Genomic DNA, 11,345 nt, shown 5'->3' with positions numbered 1-11,345 from the left:
ATATATGTGTATATTAGTCCATCTTCAGAGTTTGAATTTGTTCAGTTCAAGTGGTTCTTTAAGAGGTCAAGAGGTACCAGTCTGTTGGAGGGTTTTGGTTTTCTGGTCTTTTTTTAAGAGATAAATAAAGACAAGTGACTTCCTGGAAAAATATTTCAGATGTGAAATTGAACAATGTTAGATGCGCACATTGTCAGGCAAAAGAAATATTTATGCAGGACTAATTCCAGTATCCAGAATTTTGGTTCACTACATAGATTGCTGAACTCTCTTTCATCTGTCATCCCAGTTTATGCCAGCAGCTTGAAAAACAAAACAAATCATATTTTTAATAACAAAGGAAACTCTGCTTAAATTAAAACCCCTTGTTAGCATTTAACGTTCAACTAAGTCGAAGAAGGAAGCTGTGGAGAAAGCAAACAAATACAAAATGTGAAGAATTTCACTCCATTTACTCCGAGTAAAAGCTGTTTAGCTGACTGCTAAACTGATTAACAAGCAGATTCAGCTCTCAAGTAAGTTAAAACTCCCTCTAATGGCAACTGGATAAAGGACGGAGTTTGAAAAAATGAAAAGAATCTCACTGCATTTGAAATGTATTTTCAGCTAGGCAAAATCTAGTTAGTAAGAAGGCTTTTGGAAAATGAAACTTTAGCTTAGTGCCCAAGATTCTTTTAAATTACAACAAAATTGTTTACATTCCTGACAAAAAAATTTTTTGTGTTTTGCAAGATGTGTTATATAAAAATTTACAGGTTATGTAAAATGTGTTTTCTCCAATCTGTTTGTTGCTTTAACAAAGTGGCTTAGAAAAGCACGCACTACAGACGACTCCTCCCATCCATGAAAAGGGTCCTGCTATTCAGCAACACCCGCCACTCCCAACAGAAACACTAAACACTCTCAGAGATACTTAAAGAATCGGAAATTCACAGGCTCAGATTTATTCATAGCAAAATAATCATTTAACCTGTGCAGCAAGTGTAATAAAATCAGAAAATACTACATTCTGCTCACAAATACCAAACAAAAATTGTCCTTAGAAAATAATAAAAATTAAGAACAAACCACAGCTCCTTTCAACTGGCTGAGCGCTGTCTGCAGGATAGAAAAAAATTTTAAGGAAGGAAGGTAACCAAGGCATTACCAGTTAGCACTAAATGTGCTGGCAGTAACATATAAGGGAAAAACTTACAAAATCATGATTTAGAAAGCTTCAAGCTCAATTATAATTGAGAGCTGGTAACGTCTTTTTCTACAACCTTGAGGGCATTTCATGTTCCCAGGTAAATTCTACTGGTTAATCTCCTTTATTTCTGCTATCCCTGCAAAAGGGTGAAGAATTACAAAACTGAGAGATCAGGACTTGATTTCTCATTAGCAGTGATGATTCCATGCATCATTTTTACAGCCTAAAGATCATTTCAATTACCACAACACAAGAATCTCAGGGTCTTGCTGGTCAAAGGTGAAATGTTTTCAGAAGAGAAATATTCTAGGGGGTGGAAATCCAGAGTAAATTCAGTTGAAAATTAAAAAAAAAAAAAAAAAAAGCAGACCTTTTATTCAAAAACCAAACTTCTAAAAATGCTGACATTTTGTCCAAAAGCTCACCAGAGCCTTTCTCCTCAAATCAAATTTAGTAACTCTTCTGCTTTAGTAACAGAAGCTTTTATAGAGAGGTGAGGAATAAACCAATCTTTTACACCAGCATGCACTCCCCCTTCAGAATAAGAAAGGCATTTGGAATCTGATCCAAACCTTACTTAAGTTAATAAAGTCATGCGAATTCACACTAGCCTACGTGCTCCGTTGTTACCTCTTCTCTTAGTTACTGGAGAAATTACCATTTACCCCACCAAGACAACTAGTAAGTACATTGATAATAGCAGATAAGGGAATAAGTATGTTCTGAAAGTAGGGCATACTTGCCTGTGAGATATTCAAGAGAAAACGGAGATCAGGAATACCTCTATGCTTGTAGGTAATCTCATTTTATTGAATGGTTTGAAGGCTGCTTAAAATAACAACACTTTACAGTCTATATATGCAGTTTCCATTTTAAAAAATTAAATATTTTTTTTTAGGAGACAAAACATGCATACTTATCTATGTCATTTTGAGATGAAAGAAAGAATTACCATTTACAGCAGAAAATCCTCTTTACAAATCTTTTAAGGGGCAAGGCAGGCAGTAGCAATTCTGCAGAAGGCAAAGCATACAAACTCACTATGCTGAAGGTATAGTTTATTTATTGAGAGACATTAGCAACGGCAGAAGAAGGTCGTTTAAGGATGGATTCAACTGAAAATGACAGTGGCTCAGTTGTTGAAAGTTTTGTTGTGGCCTGTTTGGCCCCAAGGAAGTCTTTTGCACACTTGTCCACTGTAAACTTGTGGTTTTGGTTCTCTTTAATGGCACTTTCTCTGTATTTCTTACGAGCATCTTCAAAAGCCTCCTTCACAAATGATGTTCTCAATTCTGCTGATCTGTCAGGAAACGTTTGCTGGAACAGTGACTGAAAGGGATTGTATTTGAGTGGTGGAGGGGGCTTGGTACCGTCTTTGCTGATCTTGCTTAATACCTGCTCCTGAGGAGCCAGAGAATCCTTATCAGAAATCTGAGAGAAAGTCCTTTTTGGAGGAGAGAAAGCTGACCTCTCACGAGCTTCCTGAGGATGGCATGGTGTCTCATTATGTGGCTGCTGAATGTCTTGCGTGTGGGTCAGAATAAATGAATTTTCCAGTTTTGGAGACATGATGCCGTGCTCGGCATTTGAACAGTCTGGGCTTTGTGAGACCTTGGCATCCCAACCTGTTCCAGGTTTGACAGCTTGGACAGTAGTAGCATTCAACAGGCATTGCTGGTAGAGGAGAGCATCGCTAATGGGGCCACATTTTGGCCACACTAAGAACCTAGAAGACAGGGGATACTGCCTGTAGGTAGTAGCTACACTGACATTTGAAGAGATTAGTTCCATGTTGCTGGATCCTGAATACTGCATGGTTAGATCAAGGCAGGTTGGCAAAAAATTGCAAAACTCCTTGTTTGGAGTCTCAGCTTGAGTAGTGTTGAAAGCTGTTTTATATGAGTTGTATTCAGCTCCATGCACCATGCGGTTAGGGAGAAAAAGGGCAGCTGCTTGTGTAGCTTCCATCATCTCTCTCTCTTTATACTCTCTCTCTAGCATAATGTTCTCCAACTCTTTATCAGCAAAAGCCCGTCTCTTTCTCATCCTGTCACTTACAGGGGGTGGTAAGGGTGAATTCCCTCCCAGGTAAGGGTCTGTTGGAATAGGACGGTAACCTAAAACACAAAGCAGCATTAGGAAAGAAGCTGTATAAGAAAAACATTAAAGCTGTGTTTGTAAAAGCACCCTGTTTGGAGACAGTCTTGCCAGGTGCCGAGTACATGCTACAAACCCTGGACACCGTCAGCTCCTACTGTCACCGGGCCATGGAGGCTTAGCTCCCTGTGCCATCAGGCACATTCAGTACAAGTTCTTCAACACAGATAAGCAAGCCTTGCTCCTCTGACATGTGTAGTCTGCTTCAAAGCTAGCTGACGAATAACTTCAAAACCAACTTCAAAACAGCAGATTGAGGTAAAAAAAAGGCAAAACCCTGCTGTGTGTTATGACTGGTTTTGCAGCATGCAGCTTATTAACCATCCATTTTTAAGAAATATGGAAACTATTCAAATATTTTATTTCTCCTGAACTAGAAGGGAACTTTGATAAAACATAGAAATCCAGTCTCCTGTATATTCAGCTACCATTCACTTAATATAACCGATAGGGTCCAATCCTGTTCACTCTACACAGAAAAGTAATCCCATTGAATTAATGGAACTACTTACATGAGTAAGGAGAACAGGGTTTTTACCTGTTTTCACTCCCATTCCTTTCACACAGGTTTCCCCACTGCCAAGGAAGATATCTATCCCTACCAGCTGATGTCTTTTCTATTCTCTAAAGATGAATCACTATGTACACATTGCTACAGATCGTAGAAAATTCCAAGGAGAACTAGGAGAAAAGAAAAAGAAAGTTAAGATAAATTAGAGGAAAGAATACAGAAAAGATTTTTTTAAAAGGGTGAACTGTAGCCAAAAATAGAAGTTTCTAACAGGACAAAATTTTAATTGCACAGGCAAAGAAAAGAGCTTTCTGTTTTGGAAAAAGAGGGGGAAAAAGCTAGATTTGAGAATTTTAATGCTTTACAGGGCTGCAGTTTGGAAAGTAATTAAAGCAAACATAGCAATAAATTTGGGCACCATCATAAGAGGGAGTGGGAAACAAAAGATAACACTCTCACTAAAATATCCATCTAAAATGTCACTCCTCCATAGATAATATTTTCGTCAAGGAAAAAAAAAAAAAAAAGCAGCCTATTATGCATATCTTGCTATTGATAATGCCACAAACAGTGCTGCTGTGTTAGGTGTTCAGAGGAAAAGAAAAAAAAAAAAAAAAGGAAAAAAAAAAACACAACCTATTTGATTTACTCATTTCCTGATAAAAACACCCGCGAATAAATTACCCTGCACTGCAAAACGCTGCTGGGTAGTCATGTAAAAAGAATGTCAGCTTGTAACAGTAACTCTCAAATTTCAAATTACCATTGCTAGCATTTCAGGCATTATTTTGGGCTGGGGGGCGGACGACTGAAATTCTGCCACATCGATTCCAGCCGCGACGGGCAGGAGCCGCGGGAGGAGGCTCCGAGGGCACCGGCAGCCGTTCGGGCGCGGGTACCGGTACCCTCGGAGCCTCCGCCGCCCGGCGCCGGTCGCAGAGCGCGCTTTAACGCCGTTTCGCGTTTATTTCGGGAAATAACGCTGCATTTCACGCGTGCCCGTGAGCGGCCGCGCCTCGGACGGGAGGTATGGGTTTTCCTGGGGCAGAGCAAGGTTTCTCCGCTGCCGGCCGGTGCTGCGGAGCTGGGGGCAGCCCGTGGAGGGCGGGGGATGCGCTTACCTTCCAGGATGCTCTTGGCCAGGAGGCTGGGCGTCCGGACGTGCCTCTGGTAGACAGCTTTGCGCTCCAGGCTCGCCTGCTTCCCCGCCAGCCCCTTCTTGTCCTGGGAGAGCGACCGGCCGGCGCCGTCAGTCCGCGGGCCTCGCGGGCCTCCCGTCCCTCCCTCCCGTCCCGTCCCCGCTCACCTCGGTGGCCTGCTGCCGTCGGAGAGCCACCTGGGCGGCCATGACGCGCTGCCGCTCCACCACCAGCAGGCAGTTGGCGCACTGGCAGTCGCGCCAGCGGCAGTAGCGCTTGTGTCCCTTCAGGCACGACACCACCCCGTGGTTGCGGCACCGGGCGCATTTGGGCGTGCGGCTTAGCTTCCGCGGCTCGCCCCGCCGCGGGGCCGCTGCCGCCGCCTCCTCGCCTTCCACCCCTTCCTCTTCCTTCTCCGGGCCGGCGTTGCTGCGCGGCGCGCCGGGGGCCTCGGCCACCTCCCCTTCCAAGCTCTCCACGTCGATTTCCCAGTCGGCGCCGGCGCGTCCTTCAGCCATGGCTCCTGGGCGGCGCGGCTGCAAGAGAGGGGTCAGGCCGCTCGCCCCCGCGACGGACGGCAGCCGGGGCACACCCGGCTACCGAGGTGCCCGCCGCTGCCCGGCCCACCGCCAGCCCCGCCGAGATGCGCCCCCGTCGGGAAGTCACGGCTGAGCCCGCCTGAGATGTCATCTCCCCCCTTACCGCCTGTTCAGGTCTCACCCCCATGCCCCACGCAGGGCTCAGCTTAGCCTCGACGGACGCTTCCCCCGCGTCTCTCCGTCCGCCCCGGCTTGCCGGGAACCGTGCTCGCCCGCCGCTGGCAGGAGCGCGTCTCCAGCGGCGGAGGATGCGGGAGGAACCGCCCCAGGGCGATGCCCAGCGCCGCGGGGCTGCGGGGCTGTCAGGTCCTCCCAGCGACCTGTTCATTTCAGGATCTTGACAACCCTCCTACCCGCTGCGTTCACACTCAGCGTAGTGGACACACTACAGGTAGGGGACACACCGCCGCTGTCTGCTTCGGGGGCTGTAGGGGCTCCGGGAGCTCTCTGAACCCCGGGAGGGGTGTTTTCGGACCCCCACCTCCTCCCACCCGGCCTCTCCGCCCTTCCTCCCGCACTTTGCACTTACCCAAACGTGGCGCCCGAGGCCGGCAGGCGGTGCAAGGCAGCACGCTGCCCCCTCCCCCGCCCCGCTCCCCGCAGCTCGCAGGGCCGCCGCTGCCCGAGCCCAGCCGGCGGCAGGGGACTCCCGATCCCCGCACCTGTGGGGGCAAGGCTCCCTGGCAGCCGGGACGCCGCGCCGTCGGGGGGTCGCTGCGTCGCAGGGCGGCGGCACGGGCCGGGCCGGGCCGGGCCGTGCGTTGCTGTGAGCGCTCGCTCCCTCGCTCGCTGCACCAGCGCCGGGGCTGGCACCCGCCGCGCCCACGCCGCGCCCGCCTCGCGGCACAGCGCCCGCCGCGCCGGGCCCGTCGCGTTATCAGCACCGCCCGCGCCGCCCATTGGTCCCGCGCCGCGCGGCCGCCGCTCCGATTGGCCCGCGCCGCCGCCGCCGCCCCGCCCCCCCGCGCGTGTGCCAGCCGCCAGCCGCTTGCCCGTGGGTGCGGGCGGGCGCGGGGCGCGCGGGCAAGCGGGGCGGCGCGCCCCGCCCCGCCCCGCCCCGCCCCATCCCCGCCGGCACAGCCGCGGCGAGCGGGAAACGTAAGCGGGCCCTGGGTGGTGATCTTCAATTTTAGGGCAAAAACAGAGGGGGAAAGGAATGAAAGGGAGAAAAGGCGGTAACGCGCAGGATGGTGACGGCTGAGAAACGAGCCCCGCGGGCCAGAGGCGTCCCCCTAGCCGGGGAGCGGCCCGGGGGCGCGGGTTTAAAAGGCTGAAAGAGGCACCGTGCTGTTCGTTTGCCGCCGTTCGCGTTGCATGGCCCGCGAGTGGAGGGGACTCGTGGCAATGGCTTTTTTTCGAGTCTGAAAATGCAACGGAATCGGCGTTGTCTTCCTGCTCTGTCGGGAATTAGGGCGAGGAAAAATACCCGTTTATTTTCTAGCGCTCCCTCCCCTCAGTGGCGTTTTCCACCGAGCACTTATCTGTTGAAAAACATTCTCCTCGCCCCGCTCCCCGACGGAGGGTGCTCTCCGGGAGCTGGGGAATGCCCCTGGTCTCCCAAAACAGGGAGCAATCGAAATCGTAATGCACAAAGTCTCGCCCGTGCCAGCGAGGTGTTGGGGCTCGGTGCCTCCGTCGATGAAAATGGGAATTCCCACGGGACAGAAGCGGACAAAATACACTTTGGCCGCGTTCAGCACTGGGCAGGGGAAGACCTAGTGAATTTAAACAGAGCATCCCCAGGGAAAAAGAAAAAAAAAAAAAAAAGGCATGCGGGAGAGCATCAATTCCCCACCAGTGTGCTGATCGAAAACTAACGATATGCAGAACATACGGCCGAAGCCGTCCTCCAAAAAGGGAAAATATTTTGCTCTTTCCCTTAGCAGCGCCCGTGTTTAATAAATAGTGGTAATGTTCATGTGTATAATAAACACGGGCATCCACTCACGGTGAGCACACGGACCGGCTGCCGGACGCCGGTTCGGCATGGAAAAACCCTGCTCCTGTAGCCCTTCGAGACAGAGGCTGGCGGCGGAGCGGCGCGGGCGGCGCGGTGCGGCGGAGGGACGGGCGCGGGCTCCGCCGCTCGTCCCTCGCCCCCAGCGCCGCCGCCGCCCGAGCAGAGGACACTGGCTCTTCCCCTCGCCCCGCCGGCTGCGGGCACCTGCGCGGGGCGAGGGGGGGGGGCGGCAGCGTTTGTCCCGAGGGAGCCTTTGTCCTCCTTGGGCCGCACCGGCTCCCAGTGCTCACGCCCGGTAGAGCGGGGAGAGAGCAGCGCATCCCCCGACGGCAGGTATTATTCATCCCAAAAGAGAGCCTGGCTACTGTTTGACTTAGAAGCATGACTAAAAGGCAAATACCCAAGGAATTCCACCTTCCCCCTTGGGGTCCCTCTTAAAAGGCACAAGCATGACAAAGGACCTGCTAGGTTAGGAAACAGAAGTCCCCTTTGCTTGTAAACCGACACCAAATTACAAAGTATGATTCTGTGGGCCGCTGGAGTAAATTACAAAACAGTTCTCCTCCTGTTTACTTTATCCACAGGGAACAGTGAAACCCAGCCATGATTTTTAAAGCGTGTTTGTATAACTTCCTTCTGCTCCTCTTGTTTGCGCTCGGCTCCGCAGAGCCTTTGCGGTCCCCTCCAGCCTCTCAGCCGTTTCCCGCCGGGGAGGTGCCTCTGCCGTCCTTCGGCGGGACGCACCCGCCGGAGGAGAAGGCAGGGAGCGGTCTCCGGCACCGCTGCTCCCACTCCTGTGCCGCGGGGACCTCCCGTCCCGCTCAGCCCCCCCCGCTTTGGCCCGCGGTCAGCTGGCACGGGAGGATGCCGCGCCGTGCCGTGCTGGGAAAGACACGGATTTTCACGGGAGGAAAGGCAGCGAAGCCCGCGATGTGCAACTCTGCATCCACCTGCCCCGCTATAACGCTCCCCGCTGGAGCGCCCCGCCGCCTGCGGGCCCGGCTGCCCGGAGCGGCGGACGGGGCCGTTGGGATGCTCCCGGGCTCTTTCAGAGCCTCCTCCGCACAGCCTCGCCGGGGCCTCCCCCCGCCCCGCGCCCTGCCACCGGGGTCCCCCCGGGAGCTGCGCTGCCGGAGGCGGGGTGGGGATGTGCCAGACCGCGATGCGGGGCCGGCGAGGGGTCCTCAGTCCCCGGGTGCTGCGCCGCTTGCTGCAGCGTCCTGGCCCGCCAAACGCGGAGAGGAGGAGCAGTCCCGGAGCATCAGGGTCTCCCCTGAGAGCCGCCGGCGGCGGGGGCGCCTGGCGCAGGGCCCTGCTTTGCATTTCTCTCCCGTGCGGCGGGGGATGGCGGGCGCGCAGGTGTGCAGGTGCCGCGGTCCCTCCGCTCCTCGCCTCCCCAGCCCTCCCTTCCTCCCGGGAAATTTATTAGCGAGGTTAGGGCAGGCTAACCAAACGGCAACCCCGGGTGCAATTTCCCCGGGAGGAATGCTTTGATCTCACCCTCTCCCCGCGCCGTCGGGAGCAGATTACATTGCCAAACGCGGGAGATCCCCACCGCTTGTTTGGTCAGAGATGTTACCAGTTAATCTGAAACAAATTGCCTCTGCCCGCCGCCCTCCTTCCCCGCCCCGGGGTCCCGGTGCCCGGCCAGGGGCTCCCGCCGTGCCCGCGCGGTGCGCGCCCCGGAGCGACGGTACCAGGGACCCGTAACGGCATGATCCAGCCCAGGATCCGGCCCTGTGCGGAAGGCTTCTCCTCCACGAAACATAAAGTTACCATATATTTGCTTCAGCGAAGACGCTGAGGTTTCCCAGGTCAATGAGATCGTTGAGATTCCAGGATCTCAATTGAGGGGGAAAAAAGAAAAAAAAAAAAAAAAGAAAAAAAAAAAAAGAAGAAATCACCTTTTCCGGTATTATGCAACCAGTAAAAACCGTGATTTCTTTTGCAGTTTTCTTCAATAAAAATGTGGGATTTTTTTTTCTGCATCAGACTCCCTCTGTCTCTTGTAAACAGCACTTACACTAAGGTAAACCCGGATAAGGTTTTTGTCCATGACACAAACCTTTCTAAACTGATTGTACCTTAAAACGTTTTAAACAAGCAAGTTTTAATTTTTTATGTTTGTGTTTTAAACAAGCATTTACTTGCTTCTTATTTTAATACATTGCTACCTAACATATTTGTAAAGCAGCTAGGTACAGAGTCAAGGGAGGAATTTTCTGTTATTCCTACACGTCAGTCAAAAAATATAATAAATACATATAATAAGGATGTAAGAAATGTTGAGGTGTTCACTATAACATGATATGGAAGCAAATTTTATTGACTCTGACAGTGATTTCACTGCCTTTGTAGGAGTGTTTGCTTTGGCAAGGAGGGCAAGGGTTAGCCTTTATAGGGAGACTTGCGTATCATACCTGGATAATCTTCAGTCATGTAAAACTGGATTGCTATCAAAAGCAGTAACAGTGAGCACAGGAGAATTGCCGCTTTGGGCACAGTTAGGGAAAGTCTGATGGAAAGTCCGAAGGCATCAACGGAAAGTTTCCCATGGACATAGACAGCTTTGGATCAGGCACAGGGTGCAGCAGAGTTTCCCGTCTAAAATCTTCTTCACCCCGGCAGCTGCCTGGAAGAAGGGATGAGCTCCCAGAGAGGAGGAAGGGGTGGGCCATGAAGGAAGGGCAGGTTTGTCCTCTGTGGCTGGGGGTTCTGCCCACTCATCGGGACTGCACCAGGGAGGCACACTCTGGCTCACGCCTCTGCAAATGGGACCACGCAGGCATGGTGATCACTAGACGAAGCAAGAAAGAAATATGGCCCAATGGAACTAGAAATCGCTCTTCTGCAGCCTCCAGGTTCGTGGCCAGGGGACACTGGGGCAGACCTAGAGATACTCCAAGTCAAAACCAGCCAAAACCAGTCCTTATCCAACCCTGTGCTGGAATTTTGAATTTAAACAAGAAAAATGCCATGAGGAGGGCTTCTGTGCCATCCACAGCAGCTTTGCTGTAGCTCATAAACAAGGCTGACCTTTGGTTTGCCAGCGTTTAATAAGCCAGTAGATATTTGGCAGGTCTCTTGCTAAAATGTACTAGAAAGTTGGATCAAGTCTCAGCGTGAATATCAAGAATCCACTATACAAGCAGTGAGCATAGCAAATTGTCAAGTCAGCAACTAATGTACTTCACTATAATCTTCCCAAATGTCTTAAGTAGTTTGGCAAATCTCTTGTTGTAATAAATTCTAGTGAAGTTTTGGGTTTTATTTTTTTTAACATATGGCCTTAAAAAGTAACTTAGCCAGGAGTATTTTTAGAGTCACTGCAGAATTTGCTGGAGATGTTGTCTCAGAACTTGTTTGCACTCTGGCAGTTTTATTCAAATGTCAACCAGATGCAGAAAGTGTGGGGTTTTGGGTTTTATTTTACAGTCCTGGAAAGTAAAGGTCAAGTCTCTGCAACATAAATTGTCTTTTTGATTGCCACATTTAAGCAGAACAGCAAGAAGTCTTACTAATAAACCATTTTGTGGTGGGTTCCCCCCCCCCCCCCCCCCCGATGCCTTATAATCATATGCAAAATATTTTAAATGCCAATAAGACACCTGCAAAGTCAAATAAGTTGGATAGGCTATGCTGTGCTTAGCTGTACAAATTCGATCACATAACCATAACTAGCCAGACTGGGTTCTCATTTACTAAGCAGCACTGCAGTCTCTGAGTAGCTTTACTGAAATTAATAGGATGACTTGAGGTATTAGTCAGCATGAAAAATAGCATCAGAATC

At 50.9% G+C, this 11,345-nt stretch overlaps 1 protein-coding gene across 1 annotated transcript; it reads right to left on the bottom strand.

Annotated features, from left to right (window-relative positions):
• Positions 1 to 1,975: 1,975 nt before the first annotated feature.
• DMRT2 (doublesex and mab-3 related transcription factor 2) lies at positions 1,976 to 6,305 on the bottom strand. The gene is made up of 4 exons (XM_074812614.1): positions 6,258 to 6,305; positions 5,164 to 5,532; positions 4,979 to 5,081; positions 1,976 to 3,306 (listed from the first exon to the last, which is right to left on the bottom strand). The coding sequence occupies exons 2-4, from the start codon at positions 5,512 to 5,514 to the stop codon at positions 2,252 to 2,254; spliced, it is 1,509 nt and encodes a 502-aa protein (XP_074668715.1). The 5' UTR covers positions 5,515 to 5,532; positions 6,258 to 6,305; the 3' UTR covers positions 1,976 to 2,251.
• Positions 6,306 to 11,345: the final 5,040 nt, after the last annotated feature.

This window comes from Strix aluco, chromosome Z (genome assembly GCF_031877795.1).
Source record: "Strix aluco isolate bStrAlu1 chromosome Z, bStrAlu1.hap1, whole genome shotgun sequence".
NCBI lineage: Eukaryota > Metazoa > Chordata > Aves > Strigiformes > Strigidae > Strix > Strix aluco.
Note: the sequence above shows the minus strand (reverse complement) of the source record. Positions and strands in the feature narration are given on the sequence as shown.